The sequence below is a fragment of the Rattus rattus genome, chromosome 12 (assembly GCF_011064425.1).
Source record: "Rattus rattus isolate New Zealand chromosome 12, Rrattus_CSIRO_v1, whole genome shotgun sequence".
NCBI classification, from domain to species: domain Eukaryota; kingdom Metazoa; phylum Chordata; class Mammalia; order Rodentia; family Muridae; genus Rattus; species Rattus rattus.
This window is the reverse complement of record NC_046165.1, coordinates 21,552,608-21,577,016: the sequence shown is the minus strand read 5'-3', so window position 1 is coordinate 21,577,016 and position 24,409 is coordinate 21,552,608. Positions and strand designations below refer to the sequence as shown.

Genomic DNA, 24,409 nt, shown 5'->3' with positions numbered 1-24,409 from the left:
CTGCAAAGAAAACAATTTTCTTTGTTTGTCCGACAGTTTCATCATTCAACCTGCCATTATGCCTACCCGTGTCTCCACTGTTCACTCTCCTTCTAGGGATGGCTTTAACTCGTGCAGGTAAAATGGAGTGTTGTTTATCATATTCTGAAGCGACAACTGAATATGACCTCTGGAAGACAGTTCTCTTAGCCAGGTCGGTGTCGGTTATCGGGCTCGTTTCCAAACTGCGCATGGGGAAAGAACAGAGGTAAACACTTATGAGAACCAGGGGCGTGGGGTGCAGTGACACTTCTTCTGAGGCAGTGAGTCAGATGTGTGATTCCATGTGGGCTCCACGGGCACGAATACACGTGCTGCACAGACACGTTCAGGCAAACACTCATACACATAAAGTGAACATAAAATCTCAAAAAAGAAGAATGTAATCTTTTCCAAAACTGTGACGTTCTGAATGATTTCAAAACTGTATCTTAAACTTATACTTTTCTTAAATTGTTTGTATTTCAAACGAAAAGAAAAGCTTCCAAATGTCCTGACATTTTCTTTTTAAAGGTTATTTCATGTGTATGAATATTTTATGTGCATATATGTACATCACATATGTGCTCTTTGCCTATGGAGGCCAGAAGGGGTGAGAGAGATCCACAACTGTCGAGAGATCCACACCTGGAGACAGATCCACCACACCTGGAGACAGATCCACCACACCTGGAGACAGATTCACCACACCTGGAGACAGACCCACCACACCTGGAGACAGATCCACCACACCTGGAGACAGATCCACCACACCTGGAGACAGATCCTCCACACCTGGAGCTATAGGTGGCTGTGAGCTACATTGTGGGTGCTGAGAACTCATACAGTAAAAAGAAATGACCATTATATAAGGAAAATTGATGAAGAAAATGATGCTTTGTTCATTATAGATACTTGAATATGGATAAATGAGGTTTTACATTCTCCAGAGGAAGGGCTGCCACAAGAGTGCAATTAAAAGGTGAGAGCTATACTTATCTGTGGGTATGTGAATACGTCTTTTAGAATTCAGTTAGAAAATACATTGGTTTAGGAAAGTGGGTTCTCTTCCAGAACCTATGACCTCTCCAGTCACAGGCAGTTGGCTGGGGTTACATGAATTCCTCCTACTGAGCAGCTGCGAGTAACTAACCACCAAGGTCATGAAGAGCTATTAGCAATTGGGGGGGGGCAGTCTTATCAAGGTTTGAGCCCCTTGAAAGCAAATCCATTTCTAAATGGTCAACCATATATACATATGCGAAACTCAGGAGGGTCAACCATATACACATAAATGAACTCAGGAGGAGTGTGTGTATATGTATACACATGCACATATACATACATACACAATAAACACGGGGACAAAGTAGGGGGCAGTGGAGGAACTAGAGGGGAGAGATAGTCTTTTAAAAATAGTTTTCATTAACCACTGATGTTATTTCATTAACTTATAGTTAATCTTGGGTTTGTAACAGGACAGAATTTAAAAACAGCACCAACACATTCTGGCCTCATATATACTCAGGTTTTTGTTTTCAAGTGTATCTGATTCAAATAGATGTATATTTGACTTTCAGTAAACTTCTAAGGTAACATTTTGTTTTAAAACTTCAGAGGACATTTAATTTTTTTCTCATTCAAAAATTATGATACAGAGTTTGAACTATACCTCACTTTCCTTTAGTAAGATGATTTGTTTTCCTTGTTCAGATACTTAAAATATTCCTATTTTGTTGTTGTTTGGTTGTTCTGCGTTTTAGTATCTCAATATATTAATCTTTATCATAGAAGATTTTCATTCACCTCAGTATTGTATAATTTTGGAACCCTCTGAATCATTATAATACCAGAATCTTTTTCTTTATTAAATTTCTAATTAATTCCTTAGTTTCATAAAGTGCTGATTTGTCATTTTAACATCATAATGTATCATTTTACTTCATATGGCTTTTTAATCTTACTTCCACATTTGAATTTGGTCTGGTAATGTACTGGATTTTCTTGGGCTTCTGTCCCCAATCATACTTGATACTATTATCAAGTATTATTTCTCCCAGTGATAAAACAAGGTTTTCCTTTCTGTCCTAAGGCAGAGACTACTCCGTGGAAGAGTTCTGTGGGACCTTGGCACCCAGCCACTGTGAGCGCAGAGATGTCACACACTGAGCGAGGACTACAAGACACAGCCTTGATCTCTCTGAGCTTTGCGTCCTCTCCTTTCACATACTTTTTATTAGCTGGAAGGTCATTTAGCTTAGCAAGTTCTGGTTCTTTGCATGGCTAGCACAGGAATTTATAGCAACCTGTTTGATTTAGAGCTGATGAAAATTTATTTTTTAAAGAAAAAATTAAAAATTATGTGGTATGGAAAATTCCCTTATACACTTCTACCTTTCACTATCACTAACTAGAAGTTTGTTCTACATGGCTTTAATCCTGGAACAGGATAATACTCCACGGAGTCACCGATCACAGTAGTCTAGAATGGTTCCCAACTCTTTTTCAAAGGGAGCTCTTCTCTTCAGAGATACCCGCATTCCTTTAAGGTGTAAAAGGCGGGTTGCACTCTCTGGAGACAATGTCAAGAGCAGCTCCAAAAACACCCGAGAGACATCCACACAGAAGAGGGAAAAACCCCAACCATTTTTCATGGAAAAAATACCTGATTTGGATATGCTAGCCCTGTTGTAATTAATAATGCACCCATTATTTTAGTTTATATTATGACTGTATACCACAGAACACTAACATACTTAGTAAGCATACTGTCTCTCTTCAGCAAACACCTTCCTTTCCAGTGACGCTATGCTCAGTTGCTTGTGCCTGAAGTTTTGATGCCATCAGAGCTTACTTTCTCATTATCCAGTGAATTCACACTCATTCCCCTACAGAATATCTTCCTTATCATGGCTGCTGCAGTGCACTCCGGTCCACATACCTACCTGAAATCTACTACCAAATTAGCAGCTTCTTAAACGACACTGTGCTATTCTCGCATTTTTGTCATGCTTTTCCTCTCAAAGTGTCTGTGACACTGGCGTTTCTCTGCAGTGTTTACTCGAATCGTTCACGCTTCTAGAAGCTCTGTTTGATATCAGCAATAGCTAAGTGAGAAGGTGCTGTAGACAGTGACCAAGGAGCTTACGGCTCATGAGCAATGCTCTGCCGTTTTGCCGTGTGTCTAAGTGCTGCCTTAAAGTCAGCCGTTCCCACTCTGCTGAATGCACCCCTCAAGACAATGGGCTTCTATAATGTTTTATTGAATTGCTACTTCATCTTTTCTCCCCCGTGGTCTGCCTCCCATCAAGAACTCTGACACACAGTTTTTCAGCAGGGTTTGCCCAGCGCCCTCCTGAGACAGAAAGCTGTGTTAAAGAGCTGTAAGAGTGTGCTTTTCCCGGTCAGCCTCTCCCAGCCAACAGTCATCACTCACAGACACAACCACAGTACCTTGGTGGCATCGACTTCATATTGCTCTCCGGCTCTTCAAAGACATTGGGACTTGCATCAGGAGTTACTGAGATGTACGGGGCAGGGACAGACGTTGAACGCAGATATCTCATTTCGTCCTGGAATAGGTTGTCATCTTGATAGCCCACAAAATTTTCATGGTGGTGCCTGCAACCAACACGTTGTTAGATCCAACAACTTAAAAGTACAGTGGCAGTATAGATCTTCTTCATTTTAAATCTCATTTGAAAAGGGCAAAGCCGTACATGAGGACATACAAATAAAGTATTAGATAGCCACAGAAGCCGTTCGGTAGAGATCAGTCTGTTATTACTTCTGGGTACCACAACCTGCCTACATGGGTGGGACTCATTTTCTGTGGTTCGAGAGCATCTCTGTCTTCCAGTGCTTGGTGAATGACCCCACTGACTATCTGGTGCTTAGGTGAGAAGGAACATCTGTGCCGGACAAGGGCTGTATCTCAATCTGCACTAGTCATTCCGGCCATCACACTGCCCACGTCTCTCTTTGCACCGTTCTCTCCTCATTTTCTATCATCCCCGTGTCACTGCTTGATGGATTGTTGAAATGCATGTCACTTTTTGGGTCATAATATATATCAGAATTGAAAAATTTGAAAAGTACAAATGTAAATCATTCTTTTGGTTAGGGTGTATCCATTCCGTAGAGAGCTAAGAATTGAAGTTCCTTAATTCTATTATGCTGGCAAATTTTTCCTTCTGTGTTTTATAATTTGACTCCTATTTTAATGCTACATGTCTTTATTTATGGTGTGTGTGTGTGTGTGTGTGTGTGTGTGTGTGTGTGTGTGTTGGGGGGGTGGTTACTAGTGCACACCAAGGTACACGTGGGGAGGTCAGAAGCAACTAGTGAGAGATGCTTTCCTCCTTCAACCTGTGGGTCCAAGAGATCAGACTTGGTAGGTTTGATGGTAAGCAGCTTTATCCACTGAACTATCTCACCAGCCTGGCTAGATTCATTCTTTTTCAAACAAGAATAAAACATTGTTAACCTAAATGCACATAGTAGTCTAGTTGAAACTCAAGGAAAGCCTGCAGTTATTTAGCATGCCTCATGAGTTCTTCCTGGTCTTGGATGTTTCACATCTCCCTTTCCTATTTTAACAAGGACAAACATTTCTTTTTTTTTTTCTTTTTGGTTCTTTTTTTCGGAGCTGGGGACCGAACCCAGGGCCTTGCGCTTCCTAGGCAAGCGCTCTACCACTGAGCTAAATCCCCAACCCCAGGACAAACATTTCTTAAAGCCTCACAACTTCGCCATAAAAAAGGGGCACTTTTCAGCGGAATGATTGACTGGCAAGCCATGACAGCAGGCAAAATATAGAATTCAAAACACCGTATCTTCGGACTGTGGAAGACTATTTTACAGTGTTAGTGTACAGCAGGAAAGTGTGTAGACAGTAAAGTCCAAGTCCAGTAGAGGAAACGAGAAAGCCATCAACAGGCATTTCTCCATCTTGGGTTAAATCCATGGTCCAATCTCTGTATTTGTTTCCACATTCCATACTGTGACCTTTTAATTACAAACCAGACTGACTCTTTCCATGTTTAAAATTCTTCCTTCATTGCCTCTGCCTGAAGAAGAATCAGCACAAGCTACTGAGTACTGTTACCCAGATTCCCAGGTGAACGGAATGAGCTTTCACTTGAATGTGCTCTGCTGGAAACTGCTTCCCTCCCGTCTCTCGCCCACTGGATTTCTAGTCACCAGTCCTTCAGTGTCACACAAGTGTACGGCAATGGCAGACTCCTGGGAACTGCTTCGTTATGGGCTGAGGAAGTCTCAAGTACTGTGTAAGCTCTTCCAGCACCCTATTCACATTTCACTTTGAGTAAGCCCAGCACGACACTGTCAAGGTTTTCTTCCCACCACTGCTGACTACAGTCAGGACGTTTACTACTCCTTCTGGTGCCCTTCTTACTCCGCTGGTTTTGTTTAAGGGTAAAAAGAACAAATAAAAACGTGTACAGGAGACAACAGTTTCTTTCCTTTCCTCTTCGGCACCCTCTTCTGACCAACAGACTCAAGTCAACTAACAGAGAATAAAACATGCAAGTCTTTCGTTTTATGATATGTTTTGTATTAATCGTAACAGAACAAACTGATAGAGTACCCACAAGCACAAAATGTGCACTCTGCTCCCAGTCACATCGATCAGGGCAATGGAGAAAGCAAATCCCAGAGGTTTGTTTCCTGCACACTCTCTGTGACAGCGTGAGCAGGAGAGCAAGTTCTGAACCTCTTTACAGTATGCCATCGATCATCAGAAGCTGTAAGCCCAAAGGGAATTAAAAATCAACAACAAAGTCTTATTACCTAGCTAAGGTCTGCAAGTAGAGACAGGGCATTTTAACAGGAAGGGCCTCAGAAACGCCTTCCTTCACAATGGGCAGCTGAGACTGGAATGGCTTTGCAGGGTGGTAGCACAGGATGCTTGGCTCTGCCGCACTGCTCAGGGACAGCAGGAAGAGGGCGTTGGCCTTGATCACCTGGTGTGCTTCCATGGTGGGCAAGGCACGGGGCGTCTTTACTTGCATTGGCTTTCTTCTCGATTGTTTGACCTGGCAAAAAAGTGAAGAGCACTGACTGTTTCCTGCATATATTTAAAAAGATAATTCTTAACTTTTGCTGTTTCTAAGAAAAAAGACATGAAAAAGTATTTTAAAACTGCTCTTGATTACTAAAACAACAAACCCACCACTGGGGAACATGGGAGGAGTCATGTGGGGAATGAGCTTTAGCAGAGGTCTCTGACATGGTTTGTCATTAGCAGGAATGATCTCCAATTTCTGAGTTCTATGGTATGATTGGATTTTAAGGAAAAGACAAGAGAGAAAGAGGAGGAGAGCACGCGGAACAGAAACAGTGAAGTGTCCATGTATGTGCGGTGTGGGGAGGCAGTTAGGAATCACATCATAAACATTTGTCAGCACATCATTTGTACCGAAATATTAGATTAGAACCAGTTGACTTAACAAATATTGAATTTGTATTTTATTTTTGCTATACTTTAATATCAATTACACAGAACTAATGCAATGGTATGATTATGTATTCTGATGAGTTACATACATGTCATAAATAATATAGCCTGAGTGGAATAAAATACCTTTTCCCTTGCAGCAGCCTGTTTTTCACGGAGGTATTTTTCTCTACAGCGATCACATACGAGGTACCAAGTGCTTCCTCCCATTCCCCCATCACCACAGTTACCAGCCCATCCTCCACAAAAATGCCCAATGCTATTGTATCCTTGTCCACCAGCATATCGGCCACAACCTTGAAAAAACACAAGACATATATTTAACATTTTGAATGTCCTTGATCTTCATTAGTGATATTACCACAGCAACATGTGCATCTTTCCAAACTAAAACCCTAGCAAGTACCTAATTGTTTAAAAGGTGTATATACATTAGAGAAAAACAGCATGCCTGATTTAAAAAAAATTATCAATTAGACGATGCTCAAAATGCTTGAGATATTCTATTGTTAGATGAGTACATTAAAGAAACAGGGCATGGGTATCTTTAGATCTACTTATGAATGTCAGTAAAATAGACACATATAAAAGAATGGCATGTTTCAGAAATCAAATGTTTCTAACATCAAAGTGAAAAAAGAAGAAAACAATCATATATGAAGTAAGCTTTAGAATATAAATATATAAAAATATTTACCAAACATGCAGTTCTCTGATTAAACAACTGATTATCACTTACATGGAAAATTCCCCATCCTGTTCTGTACACTCCATTTAACTGGTAACCTCTGAGCAGGGCCCTGCATTAGAGGCTCTAATACAAAGCTGTCCCTCTTGTTTAGACATGCCATTACTTATACTGTGTAAGGTCTTCGTGTCATCTTTTGGGAAATACATAAAATACTTAAAACATTTTCAAAATTTGCCACATTCCAAGGAAAAAACATATTTCTTGATCAGAGTCTTACTAGAATTTCTCCATCTCTTTAAAGAAACTATTCTACTAGAATTTCTCCATCTCTTTCAAGAAATATTCACGGTGGTCAATGATGTAGGATTCTACTTATTTGGGCAACTGTTTCCCCATACTTTGATATAATTCAGAGGGCAGTTCCCAAGAAGGTGACTGCTCTAGCTTATCAGGACCAAAGCATACATATACATATACCACAATACCGCTTACCTGGGTGAGCTTGTCTCATGTGATAGGTCACTGGGTATGGGTGGGATTCCCCACATAGCTCACAGATGGTATCTTTCTCTGGCCCTCCTACTGCCAGCTGGGCCATTTCACCAAACAAATTGCCCCTTGGCCGAATTTCTGTCTTTTCTTTTTTCTTTTTTTCCTTTTTCGTTTTTTTATTCTCTTTCTCACTTTCTTTCTTTTTAAGGACTGCACAGGAACCTGGACTTGGAAAAATCATATTCTGGGAAGCAGCTTTGATTGTAGCCAAAGAGATGTCCTCCCAGAAGGCCACTAAGTGTTGTAATGTTAAGGGGAGCGGAGACCTAGACTTCACTGAGTGATGCATGGACATTTCAAAAGTGGCTTCCGACTTTCCGTCTTCACACTTCTCATGTAGAGGTGGCTCCTTAAGCATAGACAGGACCTTATTTTTGTTGATACTTCCCATCTTGGATATGTCTGGTCCGTGAGGTGAAATGTTGAACATATTTAGAGCAGATGATATTTCCAACGAATGTCTATTTTTTAACTTGATTTCCTTTTCCTCTGTGGGTGGCTGGCTATTCAAACTACTTCTTATGGGAGCATGTTCTTTGGAAAGTTCAGGGTTAAACTTCAGGAAGGAAGAGCAGGCCATTGCATCATGTACTATGCCTTCATGCCACAGAAAAGAGGCAAAGACAGCTCGGGCACACTCAGCCACAGACGGGGACATGGCTTGCTTGGCTGGCTCTAAAGATTTGGCTCCATCTCCTTTGAAAAGAAAGTTAGACTTTTCTTTTTTGGGCCTGGTGTGTCTATTAGCACATTTCCGACTTATTTTGGGTGATGCTCTCATTTCCTGTTCATCTTTCAGTGGTGCTTTTCCTATGCTGAAGTGCACTTTATTTGAACCTTCATCCACACTCTTAAAATCATTGCTGTCATCACAGGTGCTGTCTGTGACACTATTTGTTTTTAAAGTACTTGAAGTACAGACTTCAACTACCTCACTATGGAGGTTTTCCTGGACCACGTGGGGAGAAGGGGCTCTGTTTTCAGACCCTGGGGAGTCTTTAGGATCCTTTGGTACTGGTTTTGGTTTTGGTGATGTGGATCGCCCCCTTAATGGTTCTGTGAGGGGCATTTTCTTCTTACGGAGCGTATCTGGATCAAGTGTATATGAGTCTGACTTGGAACGCTCCCGAGGTGGGTCAAGTTTTGTCTTAGCAGGAGCTGTGCTTTTCTGAGGTAGATTTTTATCCTGTGGTGAGGAGGAGCGTGGAGAGCTAGCACCAGATGGGCTAGACCTGGGAGTCGGCAGAGTCTTGGGCTTAGGAGAGGATGACCTAGAGCCTGGTCCTGGGGATTCAGCCCTTAAGCTAGAAGATATCCTTCCATCAGACTTCAGTGTCTGCAAAGTGTTATGGTTAGGGGACAGTGACCTACTATGGGAGTCTGACCTCAACTTTGCAGCATCAGATTTTAACATGAGGGATTCACTAGCAGATAAGCCTTCTGTGCCCCGTGGCTTCTTCTGGTCAGCAGTAGTCCGGCTCACACGCCCATCAGGTTTAACTGGTCTGCTGTTCTTGGAGGGCAGCTCTGACTTTCCTGATGTAGACACTGGTCTTGAAGATGTTGAGACAGTTCCTCTGTCACCTGCATGATCCATTTCATAATGAACTTGTTAATAAAATGTAACACAAAGATAATTTAAACACTAAAACAGAAAAGCTACAAAATTTGCATTGCTTATCATATATACAAAAACATGTTAAGAATAAAATAAAAATATTTCCCATAAAATGTCTACTCTTATCAATACACACAATACTACAATATATGTTTATAGATACAAAACATATTGAATAAAGAGTATGTATTCCCCCGATGAGCTATTAGTGATACATATATAAACCACAGCCTTTGTGTGACTAATTAGAATTTAAATTCAGCAAGAGACTAGAAAGAGAACAACTACTTTAAAAATTAAATTTTGAAAAATATATCCTCCATAGAAAACAAATTAAGATATTCAGGAATAAAACTTAGCATACTTAAGGTAACAGCGTAGGTCTTGTTGGACAAAGAAACTCATGCAATTACTCTATTCAATTATAAAAATGAATACAATGAAGTTAGTGAGGAGCTCCTCACAGGACACATCTTGGTTTAGTGTCTTGTTCATGATGACATGACACAGTATGGAAGCCCTAGCTGCTGAGTATTAGCATGTTAGCCACGCACTCTCTCTGTTACATGAGAACAGTTTCCACCTTAAGATCTCAGGAGCTTAGCTGGTAGAATTCGGAGCTGAAGGCCCCACATACAAAAGAAATCATGGGATCTTCATCATGAGAATTACAAGTTAGGCCTAGTGAATAACAGAAACAAACCACCACCACCCAAACCCCCAAAGCCTCTTTCTAAGGCAAACCCCTAGATAACTCTACACGGAAACCATTTGGTTTGGGTATTCTGGCCTTCCCTTAACTTCTCTATCCTACATATCATGCTTTTCTGAAGCAATACAGTTAGGCTTTGTCCCTAGCTGGTGGTTCAGCTTAATGTCACTTTTCTTCCTTAAACAAATGATGACAAAAATTACTATTGCTTATAGTGCAAAGACTGTTTTAGAAGGAGAGCAATTTGATTCAAGTGATTTAAGTGTCATGAAAAAGCAAAACCAGCTAAATACAATGCTATATGTTTAGAAAAGAGGTCCTAGGAAATGGAATTTGCTACTGGTAATAAATGCAGCCTCTTCTCTCTTTTCCCAAAAAAGAGATGGGAGTAAGTGTAGGCTCTGATTCGAATTCGTATGAAGTCACACTATAGACATCTGTATGTCAGAGCAATACAAAATCTGTCTTCTTTCTGGAAAATAATCCAGATCTGTGTCATTGATACAGATCTTGGAATATGGTATTTGTTCAACCAGTTTGTTGGAAGACCAATTGTCTTCCTTTCTCCCTTTTTCCCTTTTTCCCTTTCTTCCCTTTCTTCCTTCCTTCTTTCCTTCCTTCCTTCCTATTCCAACACATTCAGATTCTTTGAGAATCCACTTCAGATGCAACATCCCAACATGTAGCAAACAATTATAGTTCTTTGAAAGAATAAAAGTATTTTGATCATTATCTGTTTCTACTCCATGGATTTTCTTCTTTCTTAAACATGTAAGTTGGTCTTGATCTCTCTCTCTCTCTCTCTCTCTCTCTCTCTCTCTCTCTCTCTCTCTCCTTTGTTTCACTATTGGCTTATATGCATTTTGGGATTAGAATACACTTGTAAAAAGAAATCACAAAAATTTCAAGTGTCAACCCTAACTAGGAGAACAAAGAGTACCAGGAGTAACTGACAAACAATTACTCCCCTGTTGTCCCCAAAGGTCTACGTTGCTGTGACTTTTACCTTACTGACCCAGTACTAGTGTAGTGCAAACTTTATAAACAGTATGTACATTATGTTTGGTGGAGTTAGCTCAGCCTAGCCCTGGCTCCTAATTTTACTCTTGCTACATTTGGGTTTTCAGGGCCTTTGCGGTTGTTGCTGTTATCAGGAAAGAGATGGAAGGTGTTAAATCACCTTTAGACACTTATTTTAGGAGCTGCAAAACACAAACTGAGGAACCAAGATAAATAAGTAGTACATTTCAAATTTAGAATCCTTCCAAAATTAATTCTTAACTGAATTTTCTAATTCATAGAAAATAGCAAATTAGACTGTAGGATTCCTACTTAATGAGCAGGGTTCTGGCAAGATAAACTACAGCTGCTCCAGGTGTGTCCTCACTACCAACTTCCAAGGCATGGTGAGTACTGTATCTCACAGTGTGGGATTGCTCTACAACTGCTCTACACATGGACGGTCAGAGGTGAAGCACTGGGAACATCATCTGGCTCCTCTGTGCGTTACTGAGAGGTAGAGACCATGTCTCAGCAGAGGTGATACTGTCTTCAGCTCTCTAAGTGACAATGACAACAGTTAAATAACTGTTGGAGTTCAACTGCATAAGTAACGATGGAGAATTTCTTCCCAAGATGATGTTATGTTCGTGTCCCAAAATAACAAAAAAATGAACAAATATTTCATTAAAATTATTGAGCCACACTTATCTTCACATGCAGAAGTTAATTTGGTTTCATAATTATGTTCTTAATATGTAAATTTAGGTAGTAGAAAAGAACTTTTAACCTCTTAAGTAATCCTTATGAAACATGAGCTAAAAACTTTGTATAGTCAACCATATTAAATGTTACTGAACATGTAAATAGGAAGGATTTATTCATTAATCCTAAGATCATTTTTATTAGCCAAATTATAATTAGGGCATATGATATGATGCTAGAATATAACATAAGTAATACTATACTACAAAACGTACGTCATAATATGTGGCATATTATTCGGTTACATGACCTGATATTCTAAGTACTACATTGTATATGAATCTGGTTTGTAATCCTATCCATTACACTTTCCATTTGCCACTTCTATATTCCTTTTCTCTTAAAGTTTTGTTTTATACTTACTTATCTGCACGTGAGTATGTGACTCTGTGTGTTGTGTGTGTGTGGATGTCAGAAGACAGTTTGTGCGAGTTCGTTCTCTCTATCATGTGGGTTACAGTACTGAACACAAGTTGCCATCCTTGTCAGCAAGTGTCCTTACCTTTAATTAAATGTTATTTTATGGCAAAAATATTTGAGTAAGTATTTGCAGTACTCTAAAGGAGGAAGTGCATATTTTGAAATTGTGTTTGTTACTCATTTAGCACTTTTAAATTTAAAAATTTTAAATTAGGTCACTATAAAAATACCCTAAGAAAGATTCATCATAGAAAGGGTAGTGTGCGCGCACATATGTGTCTGTATTACTTCTTAATAATCAACTTTTTAAAAAGATTTTAACTTAATTTTCAAAATATTTCTATAAAAATTAGAACAATAGACTGCTTAGCCGGGCACTACAAGTCTGTGATACAGCTTGTACGTGAGAACCTGTATTCATCAAGTTTGAGGGCTCGCATACATCATCTTGCGGCAATCCTTTTCATACTCCAGAGACCCTGCAAAGCTTTAGACTAACAAGAATGATATCTGTAACTGCAGGTACGACAGACATACACTACAGGATAATTTATAATGCAACACAATATAAATGGATACATCATAATTTCAAACGCAACATTCTAAATAAAATGATAAAGCTTAATTGAACAACGGAACGGCATGGAAAGGACGGTGGTAAAATGAACATTTGTAGGCTCCTCCTCCATGTACTAAGAGTGGCCTGGATGCTCAGGATGCACACACACCCACCCTGCAGTTTGTGAGTCAGAGAGGAGAGAGGAGAGGCAGGCCCAGCTACACCAAAACATGTGTAACCACGGTCACAAGAGGCAAGGTTGCGAGATGGAGAGACTACAGTGGAAAACACTGGCAAAGAAGCAGCACAGATTCAGTGGGGTGAAGCTGAGAGAGCACAAGGGAAAGCAAAGCACGTCAGACGGTGGGCAATGACACACTTACTTAAACCACTGTAAAGGTTCTCTAATGCTCCTATAACGTTAAGATTTAAAACAAAGGTCAAATTGATGGATTTAGCGAACTGTATGTGTAGTATGTCCAAATGTGTTGTTATAAGTAAGGCTTATAGATCTGACTGATCAAATTTGAGCATTTCTATTTAGACTAATATTTCTTCAGTTTGTTAAGTTCCTGTGATTGCTTGCCTGTAAATAAAGTTTATACACAGAAACAATGATGGTAGAGAAAGAACTACTACTTGTAGTTTAACTAGTGTTTCCTTGTTTTCTGAATGGCATCATCATCATCATCATCATCATCATCATCATCATTATCATTATTATTATTTCCAAAATGTGTATCTTAGAATGGTTCAATGGTGAAATATACTTTTCTTAAGGCTAATCCCAGTATTTAGTGGTTTTTGTTCTTTTTTAACAGATCTTTAATCTAAGATATTAAATTCTGTTAGCCAAAAGTCTCACAACACAAATAAAGCATATTTAAAGCTCATTGGGACATGTGAAAACATTTTAGTTATTTTTAATGCAGTAGTAAATAATAGAAACTTTAAGGCAGCATAAGCTAAAAAATGCTGATTCTCGACACCCATAACACTGCATTTCAATGATGGCAATTAAAATTAATCAGTAGCTCTGAATAAACTTTGCAAATGAGATAACTTTTAAAACCATTTTTGAAAATAAATCTAGGGCGGTAGGGAAATGGCTCTGTGGGTAAAGGGCTTGTTCCATATGTATGAGTGTAGATCCCTCGCACCAACACAAAAGGTGCATGTGGCAGAGTGCACCTTAACCCTAGCTCTGAGAAGATGGAGACAGGGGTCCCCAGGGACCAGCTGGCCTAGTGGAAACAGTGAGTTCCAGTTGCAGGCAAAGACCCTGACTTAAACAGAACAGACAGAGATCCATAGAGGACAACCCTTTGGAAAGACGCCCGGACTCTACAATTGGCTGTATGTTTGTATCTGCACACATACATGCACACACAAGCAAACAACATACAGATACACACATACCCACAGAAATAAAATAACCTACACATAAAATATACATCTGGAACAGCATGAGTTATATTTTAACTGATTTATTCTTATAGATGATTTAAAAAATGCGTGGCATACAAATGAAAAAGAAATAACTCAATTAACAATACGATTATTATATATCGGCAATCATCCTAGAGACTGAAGATACAATGATGAAACAGAAGCCCTCACTCTGATGGCACTTGTACTGTGTGAAGCCTGAGACAGAATGCAAAGATAAGGCTAGGTAGGTATCAAAAGACACAGACATTATCAGTGTATAGCATTGCTACTACTCCAGCACTCCTTAAGACCCACAGGTGCACATCACAGCCATGCACACTTGTGGGAAGGGTATAAAAATAACAAGACTAGAAATGAAGAGCCAATGTGAGAACATATTCAATAAGTAAGTAAATATGATTCTCGGTGTATAAAGTGCATGGCTGTCAAAGCTCACACAAATCAGAATGTCCTGGGGCTCAGGAGGAAAGCTCACCATGGGTTCAATACAAAAGGGTGATAAACCCACCAGAAACTAAAACTTTGCACTTTATTTTTGAATGTTTTTCTTTTTGCATAAATCTATGGACATAAGAAAGGGCTGCAAAGAGTTCTCATGTATTTAAATCTTGGAGATTTAAACTGCAGAGTTTGTAGCCACTGTTGAGAATGTTAGGAGGGTGACGAGTTTGATGATGTTTTTTCTCTCCTTCAAGACCTAAGCTAGAAAGGGGAAGATGGCTCAGTGTGAGAGCGCCTGTCTGGCAGCCTCAAGGGCCTAGGTACAACGGCAGCATTAAAAGGAGCCACCAACAATGAGACACACTAGGAAGTACACGGGATCAACCTGTCAGCTGTGAATGCTGTCTCCTTCCGGCAGCCTGGCTATAGTCTGTAGGACACAGGCTATCAGGAAGAGGAGTGGGGCAAGAATGGCAAAGAATGCCACTAACCTGAAGTTCTCATACACAGATGTGTGAGGAACTATAACATACTTGTAAGACAAAACGTCATACATGTGAAGACAAGCACCTGAAAACGTTTTCCACCTGCACTGCTACGTATCATTCAGAATAAATCATGACATTTTCTCAGAGCCCCAAAAGCACACTGTTCAATGACTAGAGAAAATAAAGTGTGACTACAGACATACTGAGACTGCTCACAAAAGAAAAGGTTAATGAAAAAAGAAAAAAAACACTTTATGAAGATTAAACGGCACTTTGCAAAATAATTAAACTCTACAGGTGAAATCAATCATTTAATTAATTTTAATTATTTTTTGGACACGAAGTACTTCACTAAAAATAGTAACAGTGAAATAGTGAAGAACAATCCGGCTTCTCTGCAGTGCCTGCCTGATGCTCACGTCCCTGTCCCCATGGAGGGCCCCTCAGACACCTGCTGCTGTGGGTATCACTAGTTCTTCATGGCCAGTCCTGTCACATCCATCTAATGAAAAACTCACTCTCCCTCAAAGCAACGTTTCCTCAGTCCTAGCATCTCTTTACTTCCTTCATTCCTTGGTTGTGAATCCCTAGTATCAGATTCCCTGATCACTTTATTTACTGTCACAAAAACTGAACTTTAAAGTTATTATCCATGTGTTAAAAACAAGTACAGTAAAATGGTCAAATTTTAATGAGTGAAGCATTCTAAAACCTGTGGTTTTGGTATGAATGCATGATTTCTGGACCATTCCCGACACCACACTCAAAGAATCAGAGCATCTATTGCCCTCTTGTGGCAAATACACAATGCAGGGTCTCAGAACTGAAAAGAATGGAAAAATTATTATTTAACGTAAGTCAACAATTAAGCAATGACCAAAAATGTTAAATTTCACTGTCAGAAATATGTAATGAATTAGAGAGCTATAGCAAGAGAATGACTCTTCACGTATTCTGACCGAAAATTCTAACACAATGTTACATGTGTGTGAAGTAAAATCCAGGTTGAGCAAGTATTTTAGAAAAGAGATAAATGTATTATTAAATTTACTTCTTCTCGCATTCTATTTTTAAAGTTCCTATTATGTGATAGCATCAAGCTGTGACATTATCAATGGCTTTCTAGGTTCCTACTAGGCAATACTGAGAGAATTGAAAATGAAATTTTAGGAAGGACAATATAGTGGAAATTACCATATTGAATGAGCAATTCGGGAGTGTAGATTATCTTAATGACACTGCATACATTATTATTATTACCAACACTAAGAAAATAGGAGGTATAGGCAGGAAGATCTCTGTGAGTTCAAGGCAAGCCTCATTACAAAGTGAGTCCCAGGCTAGCCTGGACTACACAGTGAGAGACACTGTTTCAAAAGCAAGAAAGCAAGCAAACCAGACCAAAACCCAGTTACTATTTTAGGAATGTAATATTCTCACTCAGAGTTGACATTCTCAGTTTAGCTCACTGGAACAGTATTCCTAAAGGACTAATTAATTTTTCAAATTCCGTAAGTTTAAAGCTACTAACTGTGGAACAGTAAAGAAAAATCCTAACTTGGTGTACACAGGCAAGGGAAATCTGTTATGTTTTTCTTCTAAAACAATAATTCTATAAGAGTATTTGTATAATGTCTAAATAATTTGATATGATGTAATTCTGACAATTAACAAATTATCAATTTGGGGGCTTGAGAGATGACTGAGGGAAGAAAATGTCTGTTGGGGAATATTAGATCCCAGAATGCAAAACCCTGGTGCTGGGTCCCATGTCCACATGTCTGTAAACCCAGCTCTAAGGGGACAGAGATATATTGATCCCTCATATCCCTCAGAGAACCCAGCATAATCAGTAAGCCAGTTCCGGGCTCAGTGAGAGACCCTGTCTCAAAAAGCACAGATGTTGACCTCTATCCCCACACACATGCACCTGTGTGTGTGTGTGCACAGACAGACAGAAACAAACATGCATAAAACCCCCACAAAAATAAAATGATTAAATTAATGTATACATTATTTTAAATTCTAAAGACAGTGAAAATTATGCTTCAGGAAAAACAATTAACAGTAAAAGCAAATATCCCAGAAAGAACTGAAATAAAGCTAATAGAAATAGTAAAGCTGATATGTAGGTACTTTGTTGATTGTGTCTAGTTAACTGAAACCTGAGTCACAATGGAAATGTTTTTCCTTTTATTCTAATGCAATACATAAAAAGTAAAATTAGAAAAAGGAATCAATATGTCTAAAGTTACTAGTCTAGATGTCAGAACTACCTGTAAGTAGAACTTTGAGAATATTCATTAAACAGTAGACTGTGTAGTACTTATGAAGACGAGGGTGAAGATAAAGCGTGGCATCTGTCCTCAGTGGCAACAGCCACGTGACAACCTTCGAGGGAAAGTCGTTGAGTCGCTCTCTCCGTGTGTCTGACTGGTAAATCAGACAGAGTATGATCCCAGATAAGGATGCATTATAGTGCTGAACACACCGTAGGGTGTGGTTACTGCATAGTGCTGCTGTCGGTATAGGTAAAATAGGTGAGTATGGTCGTTGAAATAAGTTTCCTTTATTAACATAAAACTATAAGACGATACTCATTTGGTAGTGAGAACAAGAGAGTTTGGTTTAAATACAACACAGTATAGAAAAAGGTAAAATATGGTGAGATGCACGGCAATAAAGCCCTGGTCTTAATAAATGCGTGTTATACTCACTTTCCTAACATGATATGAAAAATAAGAATAAATTCTTTTCAAATATTAAGACTACATTTTAGTCCCATATTTCCTTAATGTCATGCTAAGAGATTGGGACTCTGGAAGTCAGAGTTTACTGGTACTCTGCAGAGACTGTGTGGATTGGAAAACGCTCTAAGAGCCTCCCATTGTTGGAGTACGAGAAAGCAATGACTCAGAATCCATCCTATGATTGACCTAGGCCCCAGTTCAAACTTGCTCTAAGGTGGTTGTAAAGAACTGGTGGTACCTGAAAACTCATGATGTCTTTGTTTTTATAGTTGATTATTCCATTGTGTAGATGTACCACTTTTTTCTTTTTAATCCATTTTTCAGTTGAGGGACATCTAGGTAGATTCCAGTTTCTGGCTATTATGAAAAAAGGTGCTATGAACATAGTTCAAATGTTCTGTGATGCGGTGCAGCGTCTTTTGTGCATATGCCCAGGAGTGGTATAGCTGGACGTTAAGGTAGAACTATTCCAAGTTTTCTGAGAAACCACCAAACTGATTTCCAAAGTGGTTGTACAAGTTTGCATTCCCATCAACCATGGAGGAGTGTTCCCCTTGCTCCATATCCTCCCCAGCATGTGCTACCTCTTGAGTTTTTGATCTCAGCCATTCTGATGGGTGTAAGATAGAACCTCAGAGTTGTGCTGACTTGCATTTCCCTGATGACTAAGGACTTTTAGCGAATCTTGGCCATCCGCTGTTGAGAATTCTGTTTTATCTCTCTACCCCACACGAGATCATGAATTTTGCAGGCAAATGGATGGAACTTGTAAATACCATCCTGAGTAAGGTAACTTAGTCCCAAAAGGACATGCATGGCATGTACTCACTTATAAGTGGAGATTAGCCATAAAATAACAAATATCTGGGCTACACTCTACAGACCAAAGAAGCTAAACAAGAATGCAGGCCCAAGCAAGGAAGCTTGAATCTCACTTAAAAGGGGGAACAAAATAATTATAAGAGGCAGATGGAGTGAGGGAACTGGGGGAAGGAGAGGGGGAGAGGGAGGAGCTTAGGATCAGGTGTGGGAAATGACAGGAGAGGTGGCTGGATGGCATAAAAATAAATGGAAATCTGCAACTGGCAGAGGTGAGGAGGTAGGGGACACAGAGACCTGGGATAGGGCAGGCACCCAAGAATCAATGGGGGTGACTTCAGCTGTGACTCACAACATTGGGGCTATGGAACCTGAAAAGGCCACCTCCTGTAGCCAGGCAGGAACCCCAGTGGAGCAATAGAGACAACAACATACCCACAAAACTTTCAGCCCCAAATTTATCTTGTCTACAAGAAATACAGGTGCAGGGGAGGGAACACGGATTGGAGAAGGGATGGTCAACCAATAACAGGCTCACCTTGAGACCCTTCTCTTGGGCAAGCACCAGTCCCTAACACCATTTAACATACCCTGCTATGCTTGCAGACAGGAGCATGCTCTGAGAGGCTCCACCCAGCAGCTGACTCAGACAGATGCAGACACCCACAGCCACACGGTGGATGGAGCCTGGGGACTCTTATGGAAGAATGGGAGGAAGGATGGAGGGCCCCAAAGGGGATCAAACTCCACAGGAACCAACAGAGTCATCTACCATGGGCCCTTGGGGCTCTCGGAGTCTGAACCACCAACCCAAGAACACACTCGGGCTGGACCTTGGCCTCCCCACACAAGTGCAGCAGATGTGCAGCTTGATCTTCATGTGGATCCCGAAAAACTGGACGGGGGCTATCCTGAAAGCTGTTGCCTGTCTGTGGGAAATGTTCTTCTAGCTGGGCTGTCTTGTCTGGTCCCAGTGGGAGAGGAAGTGCCTAGCCTTGCATAGATTTCAAAATACCAGGGAGGGGGACTATTGGGGATGGGGGTGGGGCTTCAGCAGCTCAGAAGAGGAGAGGAGGAATGAGGGAAGGATTGTAGAAGGATGTGTCAGTGAGCAGAAAGTGAAGTAAAAAAAAAATAAAAAAATAAAAGAATTAAAAAAAAATTGATGGTCCCAACAACATACGTGAAATTATACTGGCGTAAAACATTTAAAACTATAGCATAGCTGAATAAATCAAATTTACTGTCATCTTTCTTCATGGGGACACTCCAGGGCTTTACCCAGAAAAGGCAAGCACTTTATCATAAACACCCATCCCTAAACAACATATGGAATCATTGTTAGGCAAATTTATCTTATTACAATCAAATTTGAATAAATTTGAATTTCTACAATAAGAATTTTTCATCTGACTGTATTGTTTTCCCCTTTAGAACATCCTGCAACCAAAGCATATCTAATTGCAAAACATCTGGTGCTTTATAAAATTAATAAATCAAGACTAAGTCTTTACTTTTCTTTCATTCTTCTGAAATACTACCCATTATAGACAAGAAAAACAAGTATTTCACACTAGTCTGTTTCCTTGAGAATCTTAAGAGAAATATGGGAATAGATATGTCAATAAGGTAAAGAATGACAGCAATTGCATGTACAAAACACTTGTATTAAACATGCCTGTTATGTAACATAAACCCATGAAGGGTCACATTCCTGTATAGTCTTTAATTTATGTTGAAATGCTACTCTCTTAAGTAACCCTAATAAGTTACTAAAGTCTTGTTGTAACATAGTAACCCAGGCTCAAATGTGACTGCAGTTTAAGTGAAAAGGTCCTATAAGAGGATCATATAATGGGTCCATAAACTGAGGCACACGCAACACTCAGAGTTGAATTCCAGGCATCTCCTCAAACAAACAAACCAACAAACAAACAAGCCGAAACAGAAGAGCTGGAAAGTGAGGCTGCCATAGGCATCGCCCTCAGTGTTTAATCACAAGAGAGTTGGACAGAACCTATGCTGTCAGAGTGCAGTTTACTTCTGTGGAAAGGCTCAGGAGTCCTTTAAGAGAAAGGAACACTCAGCTTATTTAGTGTGATTTGTTTATGTTTTAAACCAGTGTAGGTCACTGTTGTGGTTAAGTAAAGGATAGAGTTGCCCATGATTGTAAAACTGGAACCAAACGACCAAGATAAGGCATGAGGGACAAAAGACAAAGGTGGTGAGGAGACGACAACTTAAAGAACCCATGGAACTCCAACTGTTATACAGTTCATGGATATATTTGTGTAGAACAAACAAACCAGTACCTTCTATTTTCTACCTAACTGCCATAGTGGAACAGGTTTATTCTTTTTTGGGCTTGCACCAAATAATAAAAATTCAATGAAACAATGCCAAGTTATCACTGTAACTAATGCTTACTAAAACCATGCATATAAAAAAATGAAATAAAAATGTCTTTCTTAACATGCTTTATAGTATGAATTTACTAGAATTAAAATAGAAAGAACAATGGTCAGATTTAGTACTTAATTTAAAAATATTTAATTAAAGCAAATGTCTTAGCTGCAGAACATCTTAGCTCTGAACAGTTTAAATACTTCAAAAATGTGGGTGGGATAACATCTACTTAAGTAAAGCAGTCAGTTGAGGTCATGGCTAATAGACTGACCAGTACTAGAGACAAGCTTCAGAGAGCTTGAGGAGGCAGGATGGCTGACAGACTTACTCTGAAGCTGACGCTGCTGGAAGGAAAGGGGCTGTCCGAACACAAATGGGCTGTGGACTAGGGAGGAGGGAGGTTTTGCAGCTTGATCAAAGATGGAAGGAGCTGGGAGATTGGGCCGTGACTGAATAGAATTCAATATGGCACTCAGTTGATCACCTGCAGTGGGCAAAACAGTCAAAACTACAACTTGATTCTTATAACATCCAAAATGGCATAGTAAATGGAGCTTTTATAACAGTCAATGAAATCACACAGTAAATAAAGCCATGCCAGTTCAGAAAAGGGACAGCTGGGGTCACTGTCCTCACACCTGGGGTCAGATTTGACATGCTAGTTGGTTTTGAGGTTTTCAGTGCACATACTCCACCAGTCTTATGTAGTAGTCAACAGAAGCAATTCTAGCTGAAGTCATACATAACTCTCCCTATTGTTTACGGCAGAATAAGGCGTCTGTGAGGAACATATATAAGTCTATTAACACTGTGTTGAGAGAAAGAACGAGACAGAGAGGGATGAAGACCTTAGGTATGGTAAAGGTGTTTACCCATGGTGCTCAGTAAGAACTAATGCCAGCCTCCCTCATCTGCAGAATATTTCATGCAGAAAATATGCACTTCCTAACTTCATTTTCTTAAAATGTATATTCAGTGGAAAGAAAGTATATTTTCAACTCAGCAATACAATTACATCACAGTTATAAGGAAAACTATTTTTTACAGAGGCAGGAATTCTTTTGTTAAATTTTGTAACTCCTATAATACAAAAAAATGAATGAGCTACCTACTTTGAAAGGCATTTTCCTTCTAATTAGATATGAAGGATAGTAACAGACTGGCTTACGGACAGACTAATGCAGTTAGATGACAAACTGCATTTAGGAAAACTTATGCATTTCAAGTACTTTCCATGCTACTGAAGGAGGGAAACCTTCAGTCAGGCCCACGAAGAAACTGACAGTGCACTTCGGTTATATTTACCAACTTAAGTAAACCCTCAGCTGAGCTGCCAAGTGCTGCAGATTTGTGTGGCGCTGTACACTTAAATTCCATATGGACTCAGTTCTTCTTTTTAAAAGACACTTTCGATTCCAGAAAATATTTTAGTTTAATAAGAATTTTTCTTTAAATCAAAATATTTTTCCAAGAAATTTCTTAATCTTGTGCAGTAAAGAAGTCAAGAGAAAATAGTTATTAAGCTAAATAGTAGACACATTTCATCAAATTCAACCTTTGTAATATTTTCTCAATAGGGGTGTGTGTGTGTGTGTGTGTGTGTGTGTGTGTGTGTGTGTGTGTGTTCCTAAATACATGTTATTTTAAAACAATATTTACAAAAGCACTTTGAAAGTACTTTTTATTTCCACTCAATAAATGTTTACTGTAACTCATATTTTTTAAAAAGGGATTTAATTTTTACATTGCTTGATTGAATTCCATTTTAAAGACTGACTTATCATGAGAGTAGTCAGTAGGGTGACAGCAATGGGCACACAGGGAAAGCACATGTTGGAATAAACATGGATTTGGACACATTATTCCTTAGGATCAGTGGCAGTTAGTAAACAGTGAAGTTCTCATTCACGAGTTGACAATAATAGAGAAAACAGAGCACTAAGAGAACACAGCCAGCACCTTCTCTGTAAATTAACAGAAATCAGAGTAAGAGAAAGGTGTACAAGCCTGGGAAAGTGACTCAGCCAAGACCGGGAGGAAAGCCTGTGGGCACCAATGACGCTAATCACAAATGTGACCTTATCATATACATCAATGCAATTTTGTTTTTCACTATTAATTTTTAAAACAGCTGTAAGTCAGATAAATACAATTTTAAAAACTGGTGTTTGTTTGCTTTGGAGATAGGATCTTGATCTATATGTAACCTAGTCAGTCCTCAGGTCAACTATGTAGCCTAGGCTGGCCTTCTGTCTTCCTCTGGTGCTGAACTTACTGGACTAGGACATTAGAGCTGGCTTAAATAAACTTTAGAAGTCAATCTACTTCCTTGCCAACCCTCCTGCGCCATTCCTCAGTGGTTTTCTGCCTTCTCACAATATTGCAAATTTTCCAAGAAATTAAGGTTAGTAGGTACATTAGAAAGAATGTATCTGAATTTACCCATAAAGGCAATTTTGAACAAATTTCAGGAGCAAATTATCCCAGAAGAATTCTTTAGACTCTCCATGATGTTGACCTGTTCTTTAATACATAAACAGCTGTACACATTTTACTTTAAAATACTTCAGTAGATTCAGTTTTACAACTCTCTAGTTCATTATTCATACTATGTTCAAATGGAATATTTCATATAACAGTACTCTAACTGAGATTTAAAACCCCATATAACTTATAAAGCCCATACACAACGGTCCTCGGCATAAATTGTAATCGACTGTTTGCTGCTCATTTGCATACTTCCCTAACAACAGGTCACGTTAACAAAGGTTTTACTAGATGTAGTGATTCAGGTCTTTAGAATACCCGTTCCGAATGAGTGCCTTTCAAATAGAAACAATATGAGTAAGAAAACTTAGGCAGAAATTGATATGATACAATACTGTGAAAAAGAACAGCTGTTAAGCACTTTGAGTCTTAGTTTAGTGTGAACACATTCTAACGACAATACATGGGAAGGAAACCTGAGTTAAAAGTAACCAAACTCCCCTCAAGTCTCAGAAAGAAGAGGCTCACATCACAGGCCTACCTTTGTTATTCCCCAGGCCATAGTCAAATCCTTGGGCACTGCAACTTGCCCCTTTACTGAAAGCTTGTACTGAGAACGGGCTTGGAGGAGGAGTTTGAGAATTCTGATCCAGAAGAACTTGTTCTACAATAAAAGTCACAGCTATAAAGTTAAATTTTGTCCATGATGCTCCCTATTCACATATCAGAGAAAATCCTAAGAAAGAGTTTGTAA

The 24,409-nt window shown here is 39.4% G+C and overlaps 1 protein-coding gene across 3 annotated transcripts in view; it reads right to left on the bottom strand.

Moving 5' to 3' along the window:
• Mycbp2 (MYC binding protein 2) overlaps positions 1–24,409 on the bottom strand; it is a 231,748-nt gene that overhangs the window by 31,277 nt on the left and 176,062 nt on the right. For 2 of the 3 annotated variants that reach the window (XM_032918388.1, XM_032918386.1), the window contains 7 exons: positions 24,197–24,319; positions 21,497–21,652; positions 7,680–9,323; positions 6,623–6,792; positions 5,830–6,074; positions 3,472–3,639; positions 67–224 (listed from right to left, as the gene is read on the bottom strand). In XM_032918388.1, the coding sequence (XP_032774279.1) occupies positions 67–224; positions 3,472–3,639; positions 5,830–6,074; positions 6,623–6,792; positions 7,680–9,323; positions 21,497–21,652; positions 24,197–24,319 (2,664 nt within the window). The remainder of the gene's footprint in view (positions 1–66; positions 225–3,471; positions 3,640–5,829; positions 6,075–6,622; positions 6,793–7,679; positions 9,324–21,496; positions 21,653–24,196; positions 24,320–24,409) is intronic. The other variant, XM_032918389.1, reaches the window with a different exon arrangement.